Raw genomic sequence first — 24,920 nt, forward strand, 5'->3', positions numbered from 1 at the left:
AGCCAAGTTGACACACAGGATGAACCATCACAATAGCTTTTTTTCTTTTTTAAGCAGCTCACTTTGGCTGTCTCTAAAATATTCAACTCTGTCTCTTATATTCATATTTAATTGTGCTATGGCATTACAATTAAAAACATAACTGGCGGAATTACCCAGTTTTCCTGGGTCTCTCCCATGTATGCAGGAGGTATACATGTGATTAAATTTTTATTCATTTTTCTCCTGCTATTCTGTCTTATGTCAATTTGATTATTAGACCATGCAGAAGAACCTAGAAGAGTAGAAGAAAACTTTTCCTCCCCAACAGTTGGCTAAGTCAGCAGGATAAAATTTACTGGCTGGAACCCCATGCTTCCCCACCCCCAGAATACTGCAGCTGACAGATCCTGTGATGTCTGAGGAACAGTCGGCAAGAAGTAAGCATTCTTACCCCGTCAGCCTCCCGGATCTGTCTGCAGGCTTCGGTGGAAGTTAGAAGTGGTGAGAGTCGTTTTTCTCTTTCTAAATTTAGTTTAGCAGAGGAAATATCAGTGGAACTAGTTCCTTGGGTTTAGCAGCACTTGGTTATTTGGTATGAGTACTCAAGAGTTTTCTTAATTGTTTTCCTCTCAGAGGTGGTAAAAATAGGGCCTCTCACAGTTCTCATTTTTCACCAGCCAGAGGATGGTAGATGCATCTGGCTTGCAGCCAAGTGGGCAGTGGATTCAAACTTAGGGAATCTAAAAAAACCTGAGTGAATTTTTGGCTTGATAAGTCATCATAGTCTGTTCAAAAGGGGGGGAAACAAGTGTTTCCCTGTATTTTGGAATAGTTGTTTCTAACTCTGGGAATCAACTGTTTGCCTTGGTTAAGCCATAAAAAGGCTGATTGGTTTGAGTCACTATTGATATCCTCGGGCATAGCTAAACCTTTGTTATGGATCCTTTCTCCTCCCAGAGATGGTCACTGGTTTTCTTTGTAATCTGTCTATTCTATTGTTTGTCTTGTTCTATGTTTTGAGAGCGTGGTTTTGACCTATGAGAATAACCATCTGGAAGGTGCAGGTATCTGTATGCATTTGGCAGCCAGCCAAACAGACTAGGGATTCAGGGCCGCTGTATCCAGTGGAACATGTGTACAGGAATTTACGTGGGGCTTGCAGCTAGGTCAGCTGTTGTCAGTATGTCAGAAGCACAGGATCTCTTTGTCTTTATGCCCCACTGTTCCCGATCTCAAAGATACTTGTCATGAGGGGTCCCCCCCCAAAAAAAAATAAAATAATAAAAACATAACTGGCGTGAAAATGAATCTAGGAAATCAACTCAACTGGTAGACACAGAGGGGCATACGTACTAGCAACTTACTGACTTGACATGTTATATAGGTCCTGGAGATAAGCCACCATTTTTATTTATTTATTTATTTATTTATTTATTTATTTATTTATTTATTTATTTACAGAAGGAAAGGAGAATGCAGGTTAACCAATCAGATTTTAAACAGAGGTCAGTCAAGAGAGCTTCTGTTCCTGTTGGTCTCAAGCTTGTCTGTCAATTGGAATCAGTTGAGCAGCATTGAAAACTCCCATCACTCCAACCTCACCCCAGAGTAGTGAAATCAGAATCTTTGGGTGCCAGGCATCATGATCCCTTTCCAACATGCAGCCAAGATTGAGAACTTCCGGTTTAAGGTCATGGTCATGAAGCTCTCAAGGTCTGCTGTCACCTCCCAACGTGTAAGTGGATCAGCTTTGGGACACTATATTTAGAAAGCAAAAGAGCAAAGAAAAGTGTATACAAAAACAAAGCGCCATCATTAATTCCCCAAATCCGTACAAGTCAGCGCCTACACTTTGGTGAATTTAAAAACATTTCCTCCTTAGTTAGAATTCCTACATGTAGAATTGCTCCATAAGAGCAATGCCCATTTTAAATTTCGGTATATTTTAATTGCTCACCAGAAAGGTTGTATCAATTTGCAATCCCACTCAAAGTCACTATGCTATAAATGGACAATCTTTAACCCCTTTGTTCCAATCTGATAATTTAAAAATACTGGGATGTTGTTTTATTTGCATTTCTGTAAGAATGTTATTTTACTGACTGCAAATATTTTCCTTTATAGGATCTATAAAGTAATATAGTAATATGAATATTATATAGATATACCCAACCTTGTTAATCTATCACCTTTTACAGCAATGTTTTTATCTTTTTTCTTTAATTATAAAAATACTTTATTACTAATTATAAAATAATATATATCCATTGAAGAAATTTTGGTAAATACAGGACAAGAAATGAAAAAAGTTGATAATTACTTGGCAATAATAATGGATAAAAGTAATAAAAAAAAAATGGCTAGAAGTGTAGCATATAACCAAACACGTATTTGCTGTAAAACCATTTTTGTTTACACTTAGCATATTATTTTTCTCCATGTCATTCAGTATTCTAATATGTGACTTTTAGAGGCTGTCTAGTAGTCTAAAGTATTATGTTTTAAATCCAGTATCCTTCCAGGCATCTGAAACAAATGGATCTTGGCTTAAATTACTAATCCCTTTACCTCTCTCGTATATATCACAAGTTGTGGACTGACCATTATTTGGGTGGTTCCCAGTGAAACATGGCTTCCAGTATTCATGCTCGTGCAGAGTGCCCTCCCTTATTGACTCTGGGTTTGGCCAATAAATAGGACATTAGCAAGGATGATGCAAGGACTTCCTAGCGCTTGTACATTGATTGGGCTTGTCTCTATTGAAATGCTCACTCATAGTATCTAACCACCATGAAAAGAAGCCCAAGCTAGCCAGCCACGTGGAAAGGAAAAGAACAAGAGGTCACAGCCGTCCAACCTTCCCCACTGGGGCACCAGCCATGTGAACAAAGCCATCTGACTGCAACCTCATGGGAGACCCCAACTGAGACCAACAGTAGAGCAACCCAGCAGAGCCCCCGCTAACCCACAGAACGATGAATACATAAACTGGTTGCTGTCTTAAGCTGTTAACTTTTGGAGTGGTTTATCACACAGCAATAGATAATTGAAACATGACAGCGTCTGATAGGAATACTGGCATCAAATATGGAAAATAAATCGTTAGACTCATAAACTCAAAAAGGACTTTTACTTATTATCTGGTTAAATTGCTGAGGTCCTATCTGATTAGATGACACAGAAAGAACATGGGCGGTAGAGTGAAAAAAACATGACTTGTAACCCAGTTTTGCATATGACTAGATATATGACTTCTTGGAGTCTCAGCTTCTTTGTGGGCAAATCAGGTTTTAACACTAGCTACCTCGCAGGTATTTTATTCGTCAGCTTTGCAAGTAGTGGTGCTTCTGACTCAGTGGACTCATAAACAGGATGAAGGAATGTACAGGTGTGAGCTAACATTTTTGTTAGAAAGCCATGTCTCTCAAACCCGAAAGAGTGTTCTTTCCACTGTACCTCTATTAATGAATTTACTTATGGGTTTATGAAAACCAGATGGCAGGATAGATTCTCTGTAATGCCCACCTGGCAAAACTGCTTCTGATTTTTCAAGGCAGCAGGCAGACAGCTTGGAGACCATTACATCCATAAATAGCCTTTCCTCTTTTTAACCAAGTCATCTACTCTATTATTTGCATCAGGGGCCTTTTTTTCAAAGCATCTGACCCTTTGGACTCATCTGGTAAACTCCAATACTTATGATACTTACGTGGGCTCAGTCCTCAACACAAAAGAAGGTTTTTGTTACATGAATTTGCATATCCTGTCAAGGACAGCTTCAGAACACTTTCATTTCAAGGTAAAATGAAACTTACAGGAATAAGCAGAGAGGTGCTTCACAGTTAAGTTTAAAGGGGGCAATGAGAAACCAAAGACAAGTTTAATTGTAGCATGGGGCTTTACAATGCTAAAAATGCAGTGCATATGAAGAAACTATCTAGCCTGTGTTCTATTTCCATGTGTCACAAAGAGCAGGCACACGGCATCTGCAAATTTCTAGTAAAGAGTATTATTTGAAAAACGTTCATAGTTGTATCTACCTTTAAACTTGTTATAAAAATACCATTAAAGTCTTTTCTCCTTTTCATCAAGCAGATCCTGACTTTCAGCATCCAAGAGTGGAAACAGCCAGCAGAAATTGGAGAAGCAGTAGGGTTAATACCTAGCTCTCAGTCACAAACTCACCCAAATCAAGCATCTTGCATAAACAACAGTAAGATGTTATACTGTCCCATGCTTGGAGCCCAGCATTAGGTGGACTGGAGCAATTTGCTTAAGGGATTTAGTTGGGTTCCCATGCCCTATAGGAGAGTATGTATGATGCTAAGTGTCTACTGAACCCCGTTGATGTCCATGCCAAAGTCAAATGGCAGAGCTGGGACTCACACCTGCCCTTCTGTCTCCAGCTCTGTACTTGTTCAACCACCATTGTGGTTGCTGGCTCAAGTCTGGCCTTTCAGAGACTTAATCCCAAGAGTTTGCCAATGTTTAAATCTCTAGATTTACATGACACTAAACTCGGGCTGCCAGATAAAATACAGGATGCCTAATTAAATTGGAATTTCAGATAAACAACAAATAATTTTTTTAGTATAAGCATGTCCCAGTTTGTCAAATTTAGAAACCGTACACTAAACCTTAACTACCCACCAAGAGTTGTTCCTGATCCTTATTCCGACCATAACGAGAAAAAAAAAGAAATGTAATGAGGGTTAGAAAACCCAACTATGAGGCAGCCCAGCCCATGAGAGGCCCGTCCTCACAAGATAAATAGAACTCTGTCCTCTTCATCCAATAATTTCTCTTGAGCTAACTAACCTGCAGGGGGCTAAGCCGACAATGTGGCCATCTGCTGCGTCATCACTCAGACTGGGAAGTTCACTGGGGCCACAACTAACTCTTCAGCAGATAATATTTTACAGGTTCAAGGTCAGTCATTGCATTATTGCTTGTTCTACCAAAGATTGGAAACAACCCAGGTGCCCATCAATAGGAAGATGGTTGAGTAAACTGGAATATCCAGACAATGAAACACTCTCTAGCTGTGAGAAAAGAAAGATGCCCCTGAGACAGAGGTGTAGAAGGAACTTCACATGAAAAAAGCAAGTGAGGAACACAGGGTATGCTGACAAAGTAAAAAAGGAGGGGGAGAAGAATAGAAGGAAACGCTGGAAAGAGAAGTACAGAACTCATGACAGTGGTTTCCGGTGAGGATGGCGCTTGGGTGGAATTGAGTGGATGGTGCGTAGGGAGAGTGGAAGATTTGTTTATTCTGTATCCATCTGGGTATGTGCGTATGTATGTATCTGTGCAGAAAAGAGTTAACGTAGCAGGCCTGAGACTGCTGTCCTTAAGGCCGGCTTCCTAGGTTGGCCTTTGACTGGCATCTGGGAACTTGGATTTCTAGTGGGTTCCCACCATTCCCAGGACTAGTAAGAGTGGCTCACTGTGGCTAAACTGTTTGTCAACAATGTGATTTATGCTGAACACCTGCTTTCCTTCTGGGAGTCTGGGATTGTGGTACGTGTTAGGCAAACGGTGCCTACGTGACCGCCCCCAATAAAAACCCTGGGTGCTGAGTCTTCTAATGAACTTCCCTGGTAGACAGCATTTTGTATGTGTTTTCTCAACTGGTTGCTGGGGAAATTCCGTGCAACCTGAGCTTGCGCCTGGTTTCCTCTGGTCATCGCCCTGTGTACCTTTTCCCTGTGCTGATTTTGGTTTGTATCCTTCCACTGGAATGAATTATACCTCTGCGTAAACTATATGCTGAGTCCTATGAATCCTCCTAGTAAATCACTAAACCTAGGGATGGTTTGGGGGACCCCTGACACCGCAATCTCTCTTCCTCTCTCTTTCTCTGTCTCTAAATACATATATATATAATATGTATGTATAATATGTATGTATAATATGTATGTATAATATATATTATACATACATATATGTATGTATAATATATGCATGTATTATAAAAGCCCCATTCAAATATGTATTATACATACATATTTGTATACCACATGAATATATATTCTCTATGAAATATATTATTTATTTGCCTAACTAAAAGCCCCATTCAATCTATCTCCCTTCCTTTGTTTCTTTTTTCTATTTACTATATATAAGAGTTCTTACCTTATGATTTCTATTAAAATTAAAGAAAAAGTTAAAAGGCTATTGCCTTGCCTTATATTTGCCTAACTAAAAGCCCCATTCAAAATGTTTTCAGAGAGAGAATAGAAACAGAGAGAGAAAGAGAGAGAGAGAGAGAGAGAGAGAGAGAGAGAGAGAGAGAGAGAGACTCAAAAGGAACAAAGAATAAAACGAATTTCACTGCCTTGATCTATATAAGGAGACAGAAAATTCTTGTAGCTTTTAAATGGCAGTGTTAGTTTTTTCTTTCAAACTTTTTTCAGCTCTTAGACATTAATGTTTCAAATCCTTAGGGCTGTGTTCTAGAAGACTATGGCCCTCTTTGTACATATGAAACAGTCCAGCATATAACTGAAAATACAGGTCTGCCATTTAGGAGAACATTTTTGGAACAGAGCTTGAAGTCACCTTTAGGGGGGTAATATACATTTAAAAAGTTTTTATATAAAGAAGGATTATGAAGAGATTATAGAGACATAAACAAATTCATTGTGTGAACACTGAGTAGCTCCTGAATCAGAAAAAAACAATGCTATAAAAGATGGTTTGGGGACAAATTGGGGAAATTTGAATGTAAAATTGATGTGAGGTGATGTGCGATTACTGTTAACTCTCTTATTTTAGGAGATGTAGACTTAAGTGTTTGGGGTAAAAAGTCATGTTGTTTGTGTTTCAAATGGTAAGAAAATCATACACTACACCCACATACAAAGGTAATGGCGAGGTAGCTCACTGGTAACAGTCGTTGCACTTAAGCAGCAGGCCTTCAGGCTGCATCGTACAATTCTTTCAACTTTTCTATGTATCTGAAAGTTTTAAAAATAAAGTTGGGAAGAAAAAGATTTTTAAACAGGCTGTTAATGTACTTGAAGTTAAAATAGAGTGATATAATATCAGTTGGTAGAAAATCAATAACCACTCTGCTATGAATTCACCACCTTGATTTAAGAAGGACTTAGACTCTTTTGAATAAGAAAACAATCGGCTTCCGAGATCAGTCAGTAATATTGTGATAACTATGTATGGTGCCAGGTGGGTACTAGAGTAGTCGGGGAATCACTTCGTGAGTTACTTAAATGTCTAACCACTATGCTAAATACCTGAAACAAATATAGTATTGAAGGTCAACTATAATTGAAAAATAAATAAGAAAACAAAAGGCTTTATTTACCCTTGACTACTAGACAAGTTGCACTTCTTTACATTCATACAGCTAGTGAAACGAATCAGATGACTTGTCACTTCAGTTGATCAATTTGAATAACGATCTTCCTCCCAAAATTGACCTCATTGATTGAATTGTTCTTATTTCATGATCAGATCACTTTCATTTTATCATCATAAAGAGTGATTTTTTAAGCACCTACTATTAACAAGATGCTGGGGACAATGCATTCTTAACTCGAGGGGCTTGTAATATCATTGAGTAGCTAGGAGATATGAATCAAAGATAAATAACGAGAAAAAGAATAATCAATAAGCTAAATGCGTAGTATCATAATCTCTCAGGATCTTACCACATAAAACCTGAATATGTCTTTACTGATCACACACAACCTCATTCCTCACTTTATAGGCAAGTAAACAGATTTTTTAAATGTATTTTCCAATTACAGTTGACATACAATATTGTGTTAGTTTCGGGTGTGCAACATAGTGGGTAGACATTTATATACCTTACGAAGTGATCACTGCAATAAGTCTAGTAATAGATTTGTTTTTAAGTGATCAAATTTTTCTGTTTTCTTTCAGACTCTCGGGTTGTCACTGTTTTATGTTGGTTGTTGTCGTATTTAGACTTTCCCACTTCAAGATTATAAAAATATTCATCTATGGTTTCTTCTAATACTTTTAATGTTCAATGTCTTACGTTTAAATTTTTGAATCATATGAAATTAATTTTGGTGTAAGAAACATGGTAGGACTAGAGCTTAATTTTTTCTAAACTTCAGCCAGTTGCCCAACACTTTTAAAATTCCTTTTGTCATTGATGTGACTTTAATGTCCCATGTGTGCTTTTACTTAATTTTGGTATCTGCTCTCTTTCATTGATGTGCTGGTACGATGCCATTGTAGGCATTGTGTTGCCTTTATAGATCTGGAAGAGAAATCCTCCCCTTGTTACATTTTCTTTTAGAAATTGCCTGATCATTCCTACAAGTGGTCTTAACCCCGTCAGCTCCAATGCCTCATTTGTATATCCAATAGTTAGTGATGTGCCCTTTACCATAGGAAAGGAGATGACATTTATGGATAACATAGCTGCAGTCTTTGTGCCCAACAAGAATGCCCAACTGACTTCCAAAATGTCCCTGAATTGAGAATCAATCTGGCAAGTTACCCATGATATCCTGTTGGTATTTGACTGGAATTGCACAGCATGACAAATCAATTTAAGCAAAATTTCCATTTTTTATAGTGTTGTGGTCTCTGGCTCTAATAACGATACATTTCTCTTCATTTATTTACATCTCCTGTGTGTCCTCCAGTGTGCTGATAGGAAACAGGTGGCACACTCAAAGTTAGAAATGGATGTTTAGCAAAGTGACTATTAATGACAGTGGGGACAGGATTTAGGGAAATTAGAAAGGATGGTATAGCAGCGCTCCAGGAGGACTCTTTACAACCCCAGGCCTGAAACGGCAAGGGGAAGGAACAGTTAGTGGAATTTGGGAAGAGTGGCCATTAGGAGAGCATCACCTGATAAGAACTTCATTAGAGGATCTAAGCCAACCCACAGCCTCAGAAAGGGGGGCAAGGAGCCAAGGGGATAAGTGCTCTGACCTGTCCCTCCATTGGCCATACCCCACCAGATGTCTGCCAGCTGTTTCTGTTCTTAGACAGCTCAGCATTCTCGGACACAGAGCAGGGTGGAAAGGCGTGGCGAGGGGATTTGGAGAAGAAATGGCAAGCTCGAAGCCTGCTAGGTAAGGCGTGATAGCCTCCCACCCTCCTGCCACCTCCTTCATTCCTAAGCATTTCGTGTCAGTTTTCTTCCCAAGTATTTCATAGTTCTGTTACTGTTTTCAATGGGATCTCTGCTTCTAGTACCAATCTGGATCAATTGTTGTTTATATGTGAGAAGGCTACTGATTTTAACAAGTGGTTGCCATAGCAAAGTGGTTTGATAAGAAGGTGATTGATTTTTACTGCCTGTGTGAATATCACTCACGTGGTATATGACCTGGAGAAAGTCCATTACTTTTTCTGCATTAATTCCATTGCTTGTATAAAAAGAAAAAAGAAAAAAAAAGATAATAAGATGTTTACTTCTTTTTTGGTATTTAATGAGATAATACATATAAAGCAGTTAAAACAATGTGGATCTGGGGCACCAGTGGCTTTTCAATTGAGTATATTAACCGTGATCATTATCAGCTGATTTCCCCCACACCAAACTTCATTTTTCAAAAATCTCTCCAGGTCGACTAGATGAACTAAAGAACTTTAGAACATAACTATAGATATTGTGACTTTACCTACAAAAGGCCCCAATAATTAGGAAGGGAAGAATTGTCTTGGGGACCCCACTTTGAGAAGCAAGGCTTTATATGACACTAGACTGCAAGTACAGCTGACCTCTTTTAACCAAAATGAGTGAACCAACTGGAAGGTTTGCCACTGCTTAAAACCCACAGTCCCTTTCAGCTGGGTCTAAAACAGAACAAGGTCAATTTAAACACGTCTCTAAGATTTCTGTGGAACAGCTGTTCTCAACCTGCAGCACTTTTGCCCCCCAGGGGATATTTTGAAACGTCTGGAGACATCTGTGATTATGACAGCTGGAAGGGGTAATGCTACTGGCATCCAGTGGGTATGGGTCAGGGATGCTGCTAAACATCCTACAGTGCAACAAAGAATTATCACGCGAAAAATGTCAGTAGTGCTGAGGTTGAGAAACTCCTGTGAAAAAGGAAGATGAGTCCAGCACGTGGTCTGGATTTAGACAAGACCTTGCCCCAGTTACGGTGGTAGAAATAAGAGGAACCTGGTGTTTCTGCAAACCTTGTGTGTTGGGTGGCTTGAATAGTCACGCTCCTCCTCCCACCCGCCAACCTTGTCTTTGCACTTGGAAACTCCAGGGCTGGTCGGCTGGAGTCTCTGTGACTACACCTCCTGCAGCCCATGCATCTCTTCATCTCAGAAGACTCCAGGTATAGAATCGCTCCATGCAATCAATAAAGGTATTTTAAACATCGGGACAAATTGAGATGATTTAAGTAACTAGATGTATGAGCTGTTCTCAGGAAGCAGGGAAGGGTGAGAGGGAACCCAAATCATGCTTTTTAGACTCTAAAGAAGAATTTGGGTAGTGTAAAATGTCAGTTCTTCAAAGATAAAGTCAGACTTTTAATAATATTAGAAATGGTTTTCTGGAGTGTGTCTCTAATCTGTATAAGTTTGAGGAAGTAAATACTATTAATAGGTGTTTTCAACAGCACCTTTTAAAGCAATGTTCCCAGCGTGTTCTGAAGCTACAATACTTTGTGGTTTTGAAATGTAAAGTTTGATGTTTTCTCTTTATCTTAGTTGATGCTATGGGGCCCATCTCTGGCTGACCTTGCTGCCTCTCTTGCTCTGCTCTCTTCAACCAGACCTCTGTCCATTTTGGAAGAAGACTAAAAATGGTAAGAACAGCTAAGAGATCCCTAAAAAGTGTTATCTGTAATCTTTGAGAGAAGAACTGAAACCAGCTGGCAAGAGCGATGTTTTAAGAACCTGCACTTTGGTTATTTGCTGGTGGAAAGTTATTTGTGATAATTCATAATCATGATTAATCATGAGGGTATTTCATAATTTCAGAGTAGCCAGTGTTCTGTCCAATTTCCCACAAGAATAAACATGTGCTGCAGTGAGGAGGGGCTGATGTTTGAACTGGGGAAATAGTTTCTGTGGGTCCAATTTTTTCCCTCTGTGTTTTTGGCTTTCAAACCCTATAAATCACTGAAGTTACTTTGTGCCTTTCCAGTGTATGGTGTCATCTGAGCAAGTATGCTATAGGGGAGCACATAGGACCAGGATTGCAGGAAACCTGGGCTTGCGTGCTATCAAAGAAAACCAGAGCTGGGCGGTAGTAGTGAAAGATGGAAAAACAGATTTTGTTCAGGAACTATTGCAATAGGGGAAAAGAGAACTCGGTATAAAACCGGGCTCACTTCCAAATACAGCAAGGACAAGTGGGGATTTACAGCTGTTGAGCAGAGTGAGGGTCGGTGGATGGAAAGTTACTAGGAGGAAACATCAAGGCTGGGAGGATTCAGGATGAACTTATTTGCCAAGACTCTTGCTGAAAACAGGACAAGGAGATCAGACATCACTTGGGGGGTGGCAGGGGACTCATCTTTGAGGTCTTTGATCAGATGTCAAGGGTGATCAGATATCAAGGGTGAGAAATTCTCGTTAAACTGACTTCGCAGGATTCATGCTAAAACTACACAGATGGGCACAGATACCCAAAAGTCGCTCTGAGGAGCCTGACTGAAGTTTAGTTAAGCAGCGAGTCTTTGTCAGTGCTGATCTGTCACTAGCTGGGGGACCTTGGGCCTATCACCCAAGCCCTCTGAAACTCAATTTCTCTGGCTATAAAATGGGCATTATAATACATCTCCAGTTGCATTGTAGGGCCATTGTGAGGCTCAAATGACAGAGTGTATATTCAAGTCCTTTGCAAGCAGTGTGAGTTATTCGGTATGCCAAATATTAATCAGCAAAAGACATCAGTGGCTTTTTTTCCGAAATTATTTTGTCACCCAAATCAGACATGATAGAGCACTTTCACCAGGAACCCACTCTGACTTCTAAATCTGAACGTTGACACCAAGGCTCACTTTGTGTCTAAAGTCTAACGAATAGTTAACCGTGGGGGTATTACATGACAGAGGAAACAACTTCTTAGAGTTTCATTTCCTAGATATTCAGATGTCTATTTTTATGCAAACCCATTTTGCATCTGCCTTCGCCCCTGAGAGATGGCATGATAAGATTGATAATAATAAAGAGAGCTCACATTTATTGACCACTTAGTACATGTCAAGCCTCATGCTGAGGGCTTGATGTCTGTGATCCTAAGCAGGCTTCCAAAGCAGGCTTGGGAGGCACTGATGAGGGATCTGGAGCTTCTGGAGGTTAAGGAGCTTGAGTGGTCTTGACTGGCGCCTGGCTTCGGAAGCCATGTTGGAGACCCCTGTGCTCTACCTAGACCAAGCCTGGAACACAGTTACCCAGGAGATACACAGTAACTGGGGGCTTTGATTATCTTACTTCTTAAGACAAAAGGAGAAGTTGGTAGATCTTTTATGAGACATGAAAAAAAAAGCACAGGAAAATTATTCAACCTGATTAATAGTTATAGTTCTGATCTTTTGATATGGAAACTCCACTTCTAGAAACTCTTCTTGAAGAAATGATCAGGGATATGGCAAACTATTTACAAAGATAGTCTGTGCAGCAAGGCAAAGAGAATCTCTCATGTCCCATGTTGGGGAAGGGTTCATTCACTGTGATCTACCCATTAAATGGAATATTATGTAACCATCAAATCATTTTTAAAAATAATACTGAACAACATAATACTCATGATATAATGGTAATGAAAACAAGCTAGAAATTGGTAAGTATCGTTTATTCCTGATGTTTTTAATGCATGTGCTAGATGCTAACTAAAGGTTGGTTAATCTGTGATGATGGTTTACACGAACAAATGTGTTACCTATTTTTCTTAATAGTTTCACAAAAGAGCCCTGCATTCTAACCATTTTACAATAGAGAAATCTGAGACTCATGAGGTAAAGTGATTCATCAATGTGAGAGAGCTCTTAAGTGGCAGAACAATAATTTTAAATCAAGTCTTTGCACTGACAAAGCTCCACCCAGCGAGTTCTAAAAATGCTTCTCACTATGTGAAATAGATACAGGAATGGGGAAATCAGTACTAGAAGGAAACATGTCGAAATGTAACAGTAGTTAAGCAATTTTCAAAATAAAAACATTATTCTGCTCTTAACTACAGCAAATTTCTTCATGGCTAAACCAAGGGGTAATAAGGAATCCATTGACTAAATTAATCAATTCTGATTATTTAAAAATTTGGAAGATGGTGCTGAAATTAAAAACAATAATTACGGATTAACCAACTAGTGTCTTTTGTTGAAAAACAAAATTCAACCGAGTAAATTTGAAGATTTAATTGGCTTTAATTGATTTGTGACTCAGGCAGCACCCCATCCAGTAACTAGAAGAGTTCTCCCAGGGGTTATACAAAATGAGAAGTTTTATAGGAAGAAGGGCAGGGCAGGGGAGCTACATAGTAACAAAAGAAAAGGCAGGATTATTCTTGGGTTTACATGTCTTTCCTTTGGGGGAAAGAGAACCAGAAGGGTTTTTATCATGCAGCTCACTCTTCTTTCTGTGTTGTGGGGGGAGGGGGTGGAGAGGGCCTATGTGACAGATTACTGGTGCTTGACCAGAAATTTCCAGACTGGTTGGTTAAGATGTTTCTGGGAGAGGTTTAAACTGCAATTAGATCAGGTATGAAATCTAGTTTTGGTATCATGGGCTTTTAGCATGAGTGGTGCCATCTGAGGCCTGTGTACCCCAAGAATAGATCATTTATCTCTTAGAAGCCCCCCCCAAAGTTGAGGGCTGAGGTTGGCAAATTATGACTGTGGGCCATATCCAGCCTGTCACCAGTTTTTGTACAGCCCACAAGGTAAGAATGTTTTTCATGTTGTTAAATGATTGAAAAAGTCAAAGGAAGAATACTATTTGTTGACGTGTAAAAGTTATATTAAAATCAAATTTTAGTGTCCATAAATAGTTTTATTGTTTGTGTATTTGTTGATATATTGACTATAACTGCTTTTGCACTACAAGGCAAACTACTCGAAGGGTTGAGTAGTTGTGACAGAGACCATATTGCCTACAAAGCATAAAATATTTACTAACTGTCCCTTACAGGAAAAAGTGCCACTCATGGTTTATGGAAAACAAGGCAATAGGGTATAAGGTCAAATAAGTTTTAAAATCATATGGTCTTTGGTACCTGTTGTGATGCATAATAGCTGATGAATTCCTAATTTATGTAAGACTATATCATTTTATCCTTTTATTTTGAAAACTAAGTCTGTTGAGCTAAAATCGTAGGAAGTAAATGATTAAAAGTCTTTTTTTCAATGTAAGTGGGTAATATTCCTGTACTTAAATTTTTTTGTTGTATAATAAGATTTTGGCATTTGTGGTAGTTACAGTTTACAGAGATTAGACTATAATTAGAAGTATTGCAAAATTTTCAAAAAGAGGATATTTGGTCATAAATCTATTAGGGAAATTTCCAGTGCAGGCTTGGTCTATAAAACAAATAGCACTTAAGTAACTTCCCGTATTCACAGTGCTTGGTTGGCCCCTTGGGGATGTAAATAATACACATCTAATTATCCAGCAATTCAGTTCCAGATCAACGTGGCAAAAGGTTAGTGAATTCAAATGTAAGGTTTTCCAACAACTGCTCCCCGACTCCTCGCCTCTTCCATGTCCCTTCTGATTATTCTCCAGCCAGCCATCACTTCTAGTTCAACCTAGCTCATCCACCTGCCTCTCCCCGCCGTGACATAATCCCTTGTTTCCCCAGTTGGTTCACGGGACTCCCTCCACCAGAAGTGCATATGCCAATACTTCTTTTTCAACTCAGGCAACTTGGCTTTTATCTGCTCTGTGATCTTGAAAAGATATCAGAGGGACAGCTGAGTGCATGGAGGTGTCCCCTGAAGTTTGGCACAGGGTAGCCCACAGGGGTTGCCCAGTATGCTGGCCTTCTGACTGCTTGGTTAGGTGAGTGAGCAGAGGAAGGAGAAGAGGTAATTCTCCCTTAACTGAGTATAACAGTAAGGATTCCTCCTCTCATCTCAAGATGAATTTCCATTTGTGAAGACTTTTGCAGAAACTATTAATAATTAAATCGAACCAGATAATGGCTAGGCAAAGAATGTATGATAAAGACTGGAAGGGGGAGTGCAAATTAAATCCAGAAAGGTGAGGAGTTTTTTGGGGGGTTCCTTATTGCCACCAGGTAATAACACTCGACTTCCTCATCCAGTGGCTCCCTGACCCTCCTAGAGTTCTCTCTTCACCTTCTCTCTCTTTGAACCTCCAGCACCTCCTGCTGTCTCCTCACTCTTAGCTGCTAACCTTGCTTCCTACTTCACTGGGAGCATGGCGGCAATTGGAAAGAACTTCCACATATTTCCCTCTCATTGTGTACCCACACAGAACTTTTGGACATATATGTCCTGCATGACCTCCTATCCAGTTAGCTATCACTGCGTGACAGATCACCCCAAAATGCATAGCCTTAAAACAAAAACCATACGCTGGTATGTGTTGTGGGTCCAGGGGTTGACTAGGCTCAGTTAGGTGGCTCTGGTGCTAGGTCTTTCATGCAGTTGCAGTCAGTGCCTGGGGACTGGACTCACCTGAAGACTCACTCTCTGAGGTCTGCTTCCTGGGCTAGGAGACTCAACAGCTGTGGGCTGGAGCAGCAGGGGCTGCTCAGGTGTCTCTGTCTCCATGTGGTCTCTCCAATATGGTGGCCGGAGTGTAACCAGACTTCTTACAAGGCTGGTGGCTCAGGACTCCAAAGCAAGTGGAGAGAGAGAGAAAGTGAGAGATGGAGAGAGGACGAGTGCAAGGTCAGGTGGAAACTCTATCACCTTTTCCATCCTAGCCTTGGAAGTCCAGCAGCATCACTTCTGCTGATGCTGTCCTTCAAAGCACTCACAAAAGCCTGCCCAGGTTCAAAGGAGGATGGGAGATGTGTCAACAAATTTGTGGACTCCTACATTAAGGATGAAATTTCTATATTCCTAGCTAAGGCCAACCGTCCCACTAGTGCACTAGGTCTCCTTCCTGCTCGCTTACTTGGGGTCAGTGCTCCAGCCTTCTCTCTTTTCTCTCCTACATCATCATCATTATTATTAATGGTTTTTTTTGCATTTTTTTTACTTTTATGACCTGAAGTGTGCCATTTTCACCAGCATTACAACATGCTGTTATTTCTGCCATCCTAAAATAAATTATTTTGACGCTACTGTCCCTATGAACGCCTGCCAGGGTCTTTGTAACCCGCACCCCACCCCCGCTAGGAAACTTCCCAGAAATATTTGCTGTCTCTAATCCCTCTCCTCACATTCTTCCAAGAACTTTGAAGTCATATTTTATTTGGCTTCACCTTAAAACATATCCAGGATTTGGCAAGTTCTCACCACTTCCATCCATTCCTGCCAGCTGGATCTTTTGCTTGAATTACTTTATTAGCCTCTTGACTGGTCTCCATGCTTCTACCCCTGCCCCTCATTGTCTCTTCTCAACGCAGCAACCAGCATGATCCTTCTAAAATCTAAGTCAGACCGTGTCACTCATCAGCTCAAAAACTTGCAATGGATCCTCATGCCACTCAGAGTAAAAGCCACCATCCTTGGAATGGCTGACAAGGCCCTTGGTGCTCGGCAGGAGGGCTGGGGGCCCTCCCTCTTTGACTTCATCTCATATCATTCTTCTCCTCTCCCTGTTCCAGCTACAGAAGCCCTGTTGCCATGTTCATGAATGTTCCAGCATATTTCCACCTTGAGGCCTTTGTATTAGGCTCTTCCTGCTGCCCTGAATGCTTCTCCCCTAGTAGATGTGCATGGCCAGCTGCCTCCTTTCCTTGAGGTCTTTGCTCAGATGTCCACTTCTCAGTGATGCCTACCCAAACCACCTGATTTATAGTCACAACGCCATCTTGCATTCCTGATCCCCTTCACCCTGCCCCACTTCTTTTCCATAACACTTATCACTTGACATCTCATATAATTTATTACAGTCATATATTTTTGAGTTTATTATTTGAAGAACATGAGCTGCAGAAGAGCAGGAATCTTTTCTATTTGGTCCACTGGTGTGATGCAACACTTAGAAGCAGGTACCTGACACATAGCAGCTATCAATAAATACTTGTTGAATTTTTCATTTTTCACAATTTCCTTCCACATTGTTACAATGAGGTTGTATTACTTCATCTGTAATTTTTAGAATGTTTAAATAAAAGCAACACATATCCTTCATAAAAAAAGAAAACCTCAAGAGAAGAGAAGCATATAGAAGTCCTTCTTTCCTACCCAGCAAAAGCCCCTTCTTACCACTGCTCAGAAGAAATCACTGTTGTTTCTAATGTGTTCTTCCATGATTTTCTCTGCAAATACAAATAAATATATATATATATATATGTACACACATCATAAAGGGATTATATACTATATGTTATTGTGATAGTGCTTTAAAAATTCATTTTAATGTTTTGCAGCTTAATAGTATATCTTGCACAGCTTTTCATGTCAATACCTATAGCTCTTCCATATTTTTTCAAAGATGTATTCAGTATTCCATTATTGGTGTTTTTCCATTTGTAACCATTTCCCCAAATTGAGGGATCATCATCGAGTTCTTCCCATTCTTACTATTTCAGGGAGCTGAATAAAACTAATAAAATAATTTTATCTGAAGACATGCAATGTTTATTATTATAAAAAGATATACTAGGATTTTTTCCTCCCCCTTTCTGTGAAATCCTTACGTTCATAGTGGTTGGAAGCTTTGCCTAGACCAGTTTGAAACATCAGCGGTCTGAGGTTCTGGGGTCTAGGAAGACTCCCGACTGATAAGTTTCAGAGGGCTCTGGGCCAACCCTCAGAATCATAGAATAACTGCAATAGAAAAGGAGTGTTGAGGTCAGTTAGCTCAACCCCACAGTGTGTAGATGAGAAAGTCAAGGTTTAGGAGAATTCAGTCGGTAGCTCTGCATTAGACAGAGTGTCTGACTCCTGATCTGGCTTTCAATTCACAGGGTGGTCACCCCCAGAAAAAAATAAACATGAGAAGTCAGACTAATCCTGGTCTTCCTCTAACTCCTTGCAAGATGCAAACCACTTAACCTCACTTCCTCACTCTTGCCATCTGTCCTTCTAACTCCTTGGAGTGCATCCATACATCTATTACAAACTTGCCAAATCTTGAAGGTAAAAATACTGTCTGCAAAGCAGGAAGTTAGAAACTTCTTGGTAAATGTGTTTTTCTATTAGTCATCACAGCTCCACAACCACAGGCATTCTGGTGGGAATCTAATAGGGATCTAAAATCAGGAGAATTCAATTCCGAATACAGCCTCGAGTCCTGCCACAAAAATGGTGCATCCAAGGGAATACGTTCTGCCACTTTGAAGGGTTGTTTATTCAAACTGTTGTCTGAATAGTGGGCAGGCACATCACCTTTAGGCCTGATTGGCCCTTGTCCTGCATCTTCTTGTTTCCGCCATGGATTTCCTGGCAGCAGAGTCCTGGGTGCAAGAGACACACACAGCTTCCGAGAGTTAGCAGCAGAGGAATTTGGTTCGTAGTTGGGCAGGACCGGTGTGTGACTCATTATCGTTCCCCTACTTTGTCTAGCATGGTGCCTTGCATGCAGTACGTTCCCAGTGATATTTGTTGAATGATTACGTGAGCATGAAATACTTTATTACGAAGGTAAGGCTCAGCATGCCTTTACATTTACAAGGTCATAAACTCCTAGCATACATAGCGTTGCTGGACATCAGATGTGATTCGTAAGAAATGTATCACCTAAAAAGTCTCTTCTCTTTTTCCCTTAAGGTGGTCCCACTCAACTCATAAGATACTTTTTTTAATATTTGTAACTTTTTCTTCTAAGAACTCTGATTGGCACAGTATCAAAATATTACAGTGCCAAGAATCCTTTCACTGCAAAGGAAATTAACCAAGATGCAAACAGACATTCTATCAAGTGACTGGCTGTCACTATATGAAATTACTTGAAGATGATTGGTCAATAGGGAGGTTGAATCTTGGTTCAAAATGGTCCCTCTAATCTCTGCTTCCTCATGAATAAAACGGGAATATTTATATATTCTTTGACTTCATTGTCAGGGCTCGGTGATGTAATATAAACAGTGTGTCCAGCTCAGCATCTGGCACATAACAAATACATGATAAAAAGCAGCCCTTACAAAAAACAAAAACACAAATGACTGATGACTGTTCCATGTGAATTCTACATTTTCCATTTTAACAAAAAGAGATGATTTGCTGAAAGAATAGAACACCTGTGCATACAAAATCACACATCCCCATATTTACCATAATTAGCTCGCTAATTGAGCATCCAAATTTACCCAGTGTGTTTGCATGTGTAATTAGCTATGATTCATTACCAAAGCTGGGCCTGTGTGATGGTGTATTATGCTATTTTACAAATCACGTTCTTGAAAGACGCATGCCTTAGGCGATCGTTGCCAAAAACACAAGCAAAACAAAATAACGTGGATTATTTATGTCAAATTACAAAATAGACCTGGCTCAATACTGAATGAACTCTTACATTTAAAAATAACGTTGGTTGAAGCTAAGGTCCCAGCTTCAGTCTGAAGCAGGTCATTCCCAATGGTTTGAAAGGGGAAATGTTCACACTTAAGGAAATTTCCATTGGAGTAAAGGATCGTTTAACATTTTTCAATCATTTTCTCAAGAAGACATGTGTCCCATTTGGGAGACCACCTCAGGGGTGATGTAGATGCCTGATCTCTGCACTGTACACCTGAAGCTGAACAATAATGAATGCCAACTATAATTTTATATATACATATATGTATGTATATATATATATATATATATATATATATATATATATATATATATGTATATGGTTACAGGAAGCAGAGTACAGCATTAGGAATAGAGACAGTGGAAATGTAATGGCTGTGTGCGATGTCAGAGGGATAGTGGATGGGGGGAGGGGGGATCACACTGTGCGGGATATAAATGATAAACATCTAAGTATTGCTTTGTCTTGTGCACCTGAAACTAATAAAATTTTTTTAAAAAGAGTATCTTTTAAGTTTAGAAGTCTCACAGGTATTATTTCTCTTTAAATAACAAATGTAGAAAGGCTTTGTTCATTGAGTCAGGTTTTTTTCCTCACCTGCTCGATCAGAGCCCAACTATCTCATTGCAGTTAATCGTCTCTTTGGCATGGATCTTGGAATGCAAACTTGCTGGTATCTGAGTTCCGGGTTTCCAGTGCAGCTGGTGTGCAAAGCCAAGAGACGTCTGGTCTGGTGGATAGCATTGCAAGGGCCAGTTGGGCTGGGGCTCAACTATTGAGCATAGGCCAACAACAGTCCCATTCTGGCTGTTCTTGCTCCCAGGAGAGACAAATGAGCTCCGTGCTCTCACTGGGGTTTCATGTTCAAGGGAACAGTTCTTCTGAGAAAATGGATTGTGCAGGAGTCCTTCTGCAGCTCCACTTTCCACGAGCTTCCTCCGACACCCTCTCCTTTCCTTCTGCAGCCCTCTTCCCACTTCAGCCCTTCTTTTAGAGGCCCCAAGCCCTCCTGGTTTCTTTTCGTGCCCTTGTTAAAACTCTGATCTTTGGAAAAACTTTAGTATTTGTGATCATTCAATGTGAATCTTCTGTGACACTTGGAAGACTCGCTGTTGGTTGAAGTTAGTGGCATATGAACTGACTTACAGGCTTTGCAGACAATATTTCTTCTACTATTAGGTTGGTGCAAAAGTAATTGCAATTTAAAAGGTTAAAAATAATTGAAAAAACCGCAATTACTTTTGCACCAAACCTAATATTTGGCCGTCTTGGGTTGAATTTTCTTAGAATTCATTCCATGTATAAGCATAACACAGCCTAAGATGTTTTTTTCTAGACCAGGGGACTGCAAACTACAGCCTGTGGGCCAAATCTGTCCGGCTACCTGCTTTTGTATGGCTTGTGAGCTAAGAATGGTTTTTAAGACTGTAGTTACATTCTAAATGTTATTTAAGCACCCACATAATATCCTCAATTTTGCCTAAGATATTTACTATGCAGCCCTTTACAGAAAAAGTTTGCCAACCCCTGGTCTAGGCCAACACTCTCTAATAGAACTTTCTGCAATAGTAAAAAATGTTCCATATCTGCACGCTCAAATACCATAACCTCAAGCCTCATGTAGCCTGAGCACTTGAAATACGGTTAGTGTGACTGGGAAAGTGAATTTGAAAATTGCATTTACTTTTAATTAATTTAAATTTAAATAGCCACCTGTGACTGGTGACTATCATATGAGACAGAGCAGCTCTAGACAACTTTAAGTCTAAAGATTTTCTATTCTGTCAGTGCTCCTCTCTCTCAATTTAATCAACTCCCTAGAGGCTGTGTGAGTCAAGGGGAAGGCAGCACTCTTAATCAGATTCTTTGTCTTGGACCGGCTTTCATTGTCTGCTGGAAAATGATTAATAGAAAATGCTTGAAAACTGCATGTGAGCATGTGCTTATGTCCTCTTAAGGCTGCAACTTTGACTCTCTCCATTACATGTGCTTTAGTTTAGGGTAAAGCAGTTGGCTTTTTCAACCTTGCAAGGCCCCAAATTAAGGACGTCTTAATCAACTTTAGAGTTCAAGCTGCAGGCAAAGAAAACCTCACTTACCAAAGCTGTATTTCCTTTCATCCCCACTTGCAGACTGGCTAATGACAGCCCTGGTTCATTTTTCCCATGAGACTGCTAAAAACAATGAGAAGCTGTCAGTGCACATCATCATTATGAATACACTTGACCCTTGAGCAATGCAAGAGTTAGGTGCACCAACCCCATGCACAATTGAAAATCCACATAGAAACTACACTTGGCCCCCTACACATACAGATTCCTATCCATAGATGGAAAATACTGTTTTTGATCCACGGTTGTTTGAATCCTCAGATGCAAAACCTGCGGATATAGAGGGCCAACTGTGTATTTATTGAAAAAATTCACGTGTAAGTGGACCCGTGCAGTTCAAGCCCATGTTGTTCAAGGATCAGCCGTATTGCCAAACCATTTCCCTAAGAGTAAAGTCACAGCTGGCATTCTAGGGCGGTAGTGTACAGTATGACGACTATAGTTGCTAAGAGAGTAGATCTTAAAATTTCTCATCACCAGAAAAAAAATTATAATTACCCGAGGTGATCGATGTTAAATACACTTATCATGCTAATCATTTCACAACATGTGTACCTTAAATCATTATGTTGTCCACTTTAAACCAATACAGTGTTATATGTCAATTATATTTCAATAAAAGTAGGACAACAAAAGTTACAGTTGGCAGGTGTTCTGCCTTCGAAGAAAGCATAGGTGATAGTTGTGTCAAGTGTTTTGGGATGGAATAACAGGGATCGCCAGCTTTATAGCTCCCAATAGCTGAGTCTTTCTTGCCCATAAACTGACAACATCAATGTCACATATTTTAGGTTCTCTCATGGAGCAATTTATTCCCCAGTTCTAAATTCTACACTGGCTACAATTAGGCAATGTTTAAATCTAACATAAATAGAATTTCCAATAAAAAAATAGAAATAGAAACTCCAGTAGAAATAGAAAAATGCCATAGAAAATCCAATTAACACTGGCTTAGCATAACAATTTTATGATTTCTTATAAATTCCTGGAAGTCAGCAGTTCAGAGCCATTATTTCTGCTTTGCTCTATGAGGTCGTACAAGGATCTGGATACTCTGGATCATCTATCTTGTTGCTCCATCATCCTTAGCACATTTTCCTCATTTGCATTATCCAAGATGGCTGGCTACAACATCCATATTACAAGAAGCTAGATGGAAATAGACAGGAGGAAGGGGAACAGGTCTACTGTTTAAGGGTATGACCCAGAAGATGCACGTCTCACTTACTCTCACTTCACATTGGCTATAACTTTGTCACATGGCCATGCTTAGCTGCAAAGGAGTCTGAGAAATACAATCTTTCTCCAGAGTGCCAGATGCCTGGCTACAAATGGAGATCCTCACTATGAGATGAGAGAAAGGGGAAAAAAGGTACTGGGAGATATATAACAATCTCTGGACTCTATGAGGATAATAAAAAGAATTAATTGGGAGAATCAGAAAGCACCCTATGGAATAAGAAAAACATACCATTAAGCTACACATGTATAAGTGTCGGTATTTGGAAAGAACTAAAGAAAAAAAAAAAACAGGAAGAACTAGTTCATTCAGTTCAGGTCAAGATTTGCCTCCAAATGAGTTCAGATCATGTCATGTTTGCCATCAGCTGAGTTAGGACCCAGCTTTCATTTTGGAGATTTTGGAATTGCAGACCTCTATTATTACCTCCATTTTACAGATGAGTCAGCTGAGGCACAGGGAGGTATATGTACTCTGTACTCAACTGCCCTATACTTAACTTTCCATATTTTAAATCCTGTGTAGTTTTCCTCTCCTCCACTAGATTTTGAACTCTGTAAGGGCAGAGACCATGTCTGCTGCCCCCAGTAGGCATTCAAAAAGTATTTGTCAAATGAAAGAATGAATACGAGTGAGTGGAATTCCGATTTTTTTTAAAGATTTTATTTGGGAAGGGGAACAGGACTTTATTGGGGAACAGTGTGTACTTCTAGGACTTTTTTTTTCCAAGTCATGTTGTTGTCCTTTCAATCTTAGTTGTGGAGGGTGCCGTTCACCTTCAAGTTGTTGTCCTTTCAGTCTTAGTTGGGGAGGGCGCAGCTCAGCTCCAGATCCAGTTGCCGTTGCTAGTTGCGGGGGGTGCAGCTCACCATCCCTTGCGGGAGTGGAACTGGCAACCTTGTGGTTGAGAGGACGCGCTCCAACCAACTAAGCCATCCAGGAGCTCAGCGGCAGCTCAGCTCAAGGTGCTGTGTTCAATCTTAGTTGCAGGAGGCAGAGCCCACCATCCCTTGTGGGAGTCGAGGAATTGAACTGGCAACCTTGTGGTTGAGAGCCCACTGGCCCATGTGGGAATCGAACCAGCAGCCTTCGGAGTTAGGAGCATGGAGCTCTAACTGCCTGAGCCACTGGGCCAGTCCCCTGATGTTTTTTTTAAATCAGACTTTAAAAAAAAAAAAATATTTCTCACAAATACTTACTACAATTCCTACCTAAGGAATTGTTGGAGAACTTTCTGGTCTAGGCCCATTGTCTTGGTCCAGGAGGGTTGTCTGGATCCTTGCTGTATCCCATATTGTTGTTTCTGTGTCTGTCATTTTTTTGTACGGGGGGTCTTCTCCTGAGCACAGGGCCTACCTCAGAAGTGTACATAGATAGTGAATTACTGAGCCAAGACTAGAACCCAGTTCTTCCAACCCTCAATCCGGAGTTCTTTTCACAACCTCATGTGTGACTGGTGCAATAGGAGATGAGAGGAAGGAGTGATTACTTCTGTCCAGATTGATACCACGAAGCTTCTTGAAGAAGACAGGTTTGAACTGGGCATTATAAGAGCAGAGCTTCTTAACTCTTTCCCCGGGCGGCCAGTTTGTTCAGTGGTTGGAGCGTGGTGCTCATAACACCAAGGTCTCCAGTTCGATTCCCCCATGGGTCAGTGAGCTGTGCCCTCCTCCACAACTAGATTGAAAACGACTTGACATGGCGCTGATGGGTCCTGGAAAATCACACTGTTCCCCAATAAAAATTAAAAAAAAAAAAATTTTCCCCAGAGGAATCCCATGGCAAATGGAAGAAACAGAGAATGACCCTGGGGAATTGGGGTGTAGCCTGAGGGAACCTACTTCCAGGAGAGCTTTCTTTTAAGTATTTTTCTTTATTTCACTAGTCATTCATTCATGCATGTAGCACACATAATGGAGCACTAGTAAACTGCCAGGTACTGTTTTACATGAGGACACACAGAGCCCTGGTCTCTTGAAGCTTACATTCTCATGCAGATGGACATTAAA

At 40.2% G+C, this 24,920-nt stretch overlaps 1 protein-coding gene across 4 annotated transcripts in view; it reads left to right on the forward strand.

The window, feature by feature from the left end:
- The first annotated feature begins 390 nt into the window (after nt 1-390).
- TLR7 (toll like receptor 7) overlaps nt 391-24,920 on the forward strand; it is a 33,306-nt gene continuing 8,776 nt past the window's right edge. The window contains exons 1-2 of one of the 4 annotated variants that reach the window (XM_074323537.2): nt 391-483; nt 10,666-10,763. In XM_074323537.2, the coding sequence (XP_074179638.1) occupies nt 10,761-10,763 (3 nt within the window). In that variant the 5' untranslated portion in view covers nt 391-483; nt 10,666-10,760. The other 3 variants (XM_074323538.2, XM_019746340.3, XM_074323536.2) reach the window with 3 other exon arrangements.

The sequence above is a fragment of the Rhinolophus sinicus genome, chromosome 18 (assembly GCF_057876585.1).
Source record: "Rhinolophus sinicus isolate RSI-liver-muscle chromosome 18, RSI-T2T, whole genome shotgun sequence".
Lineage (NCBI taxonomy): Eukaryota > Metazoa > Chordata > Mammalia > Chiroptera > Rhinolophidae > Rhinolophus > Rhinolophus sinicus.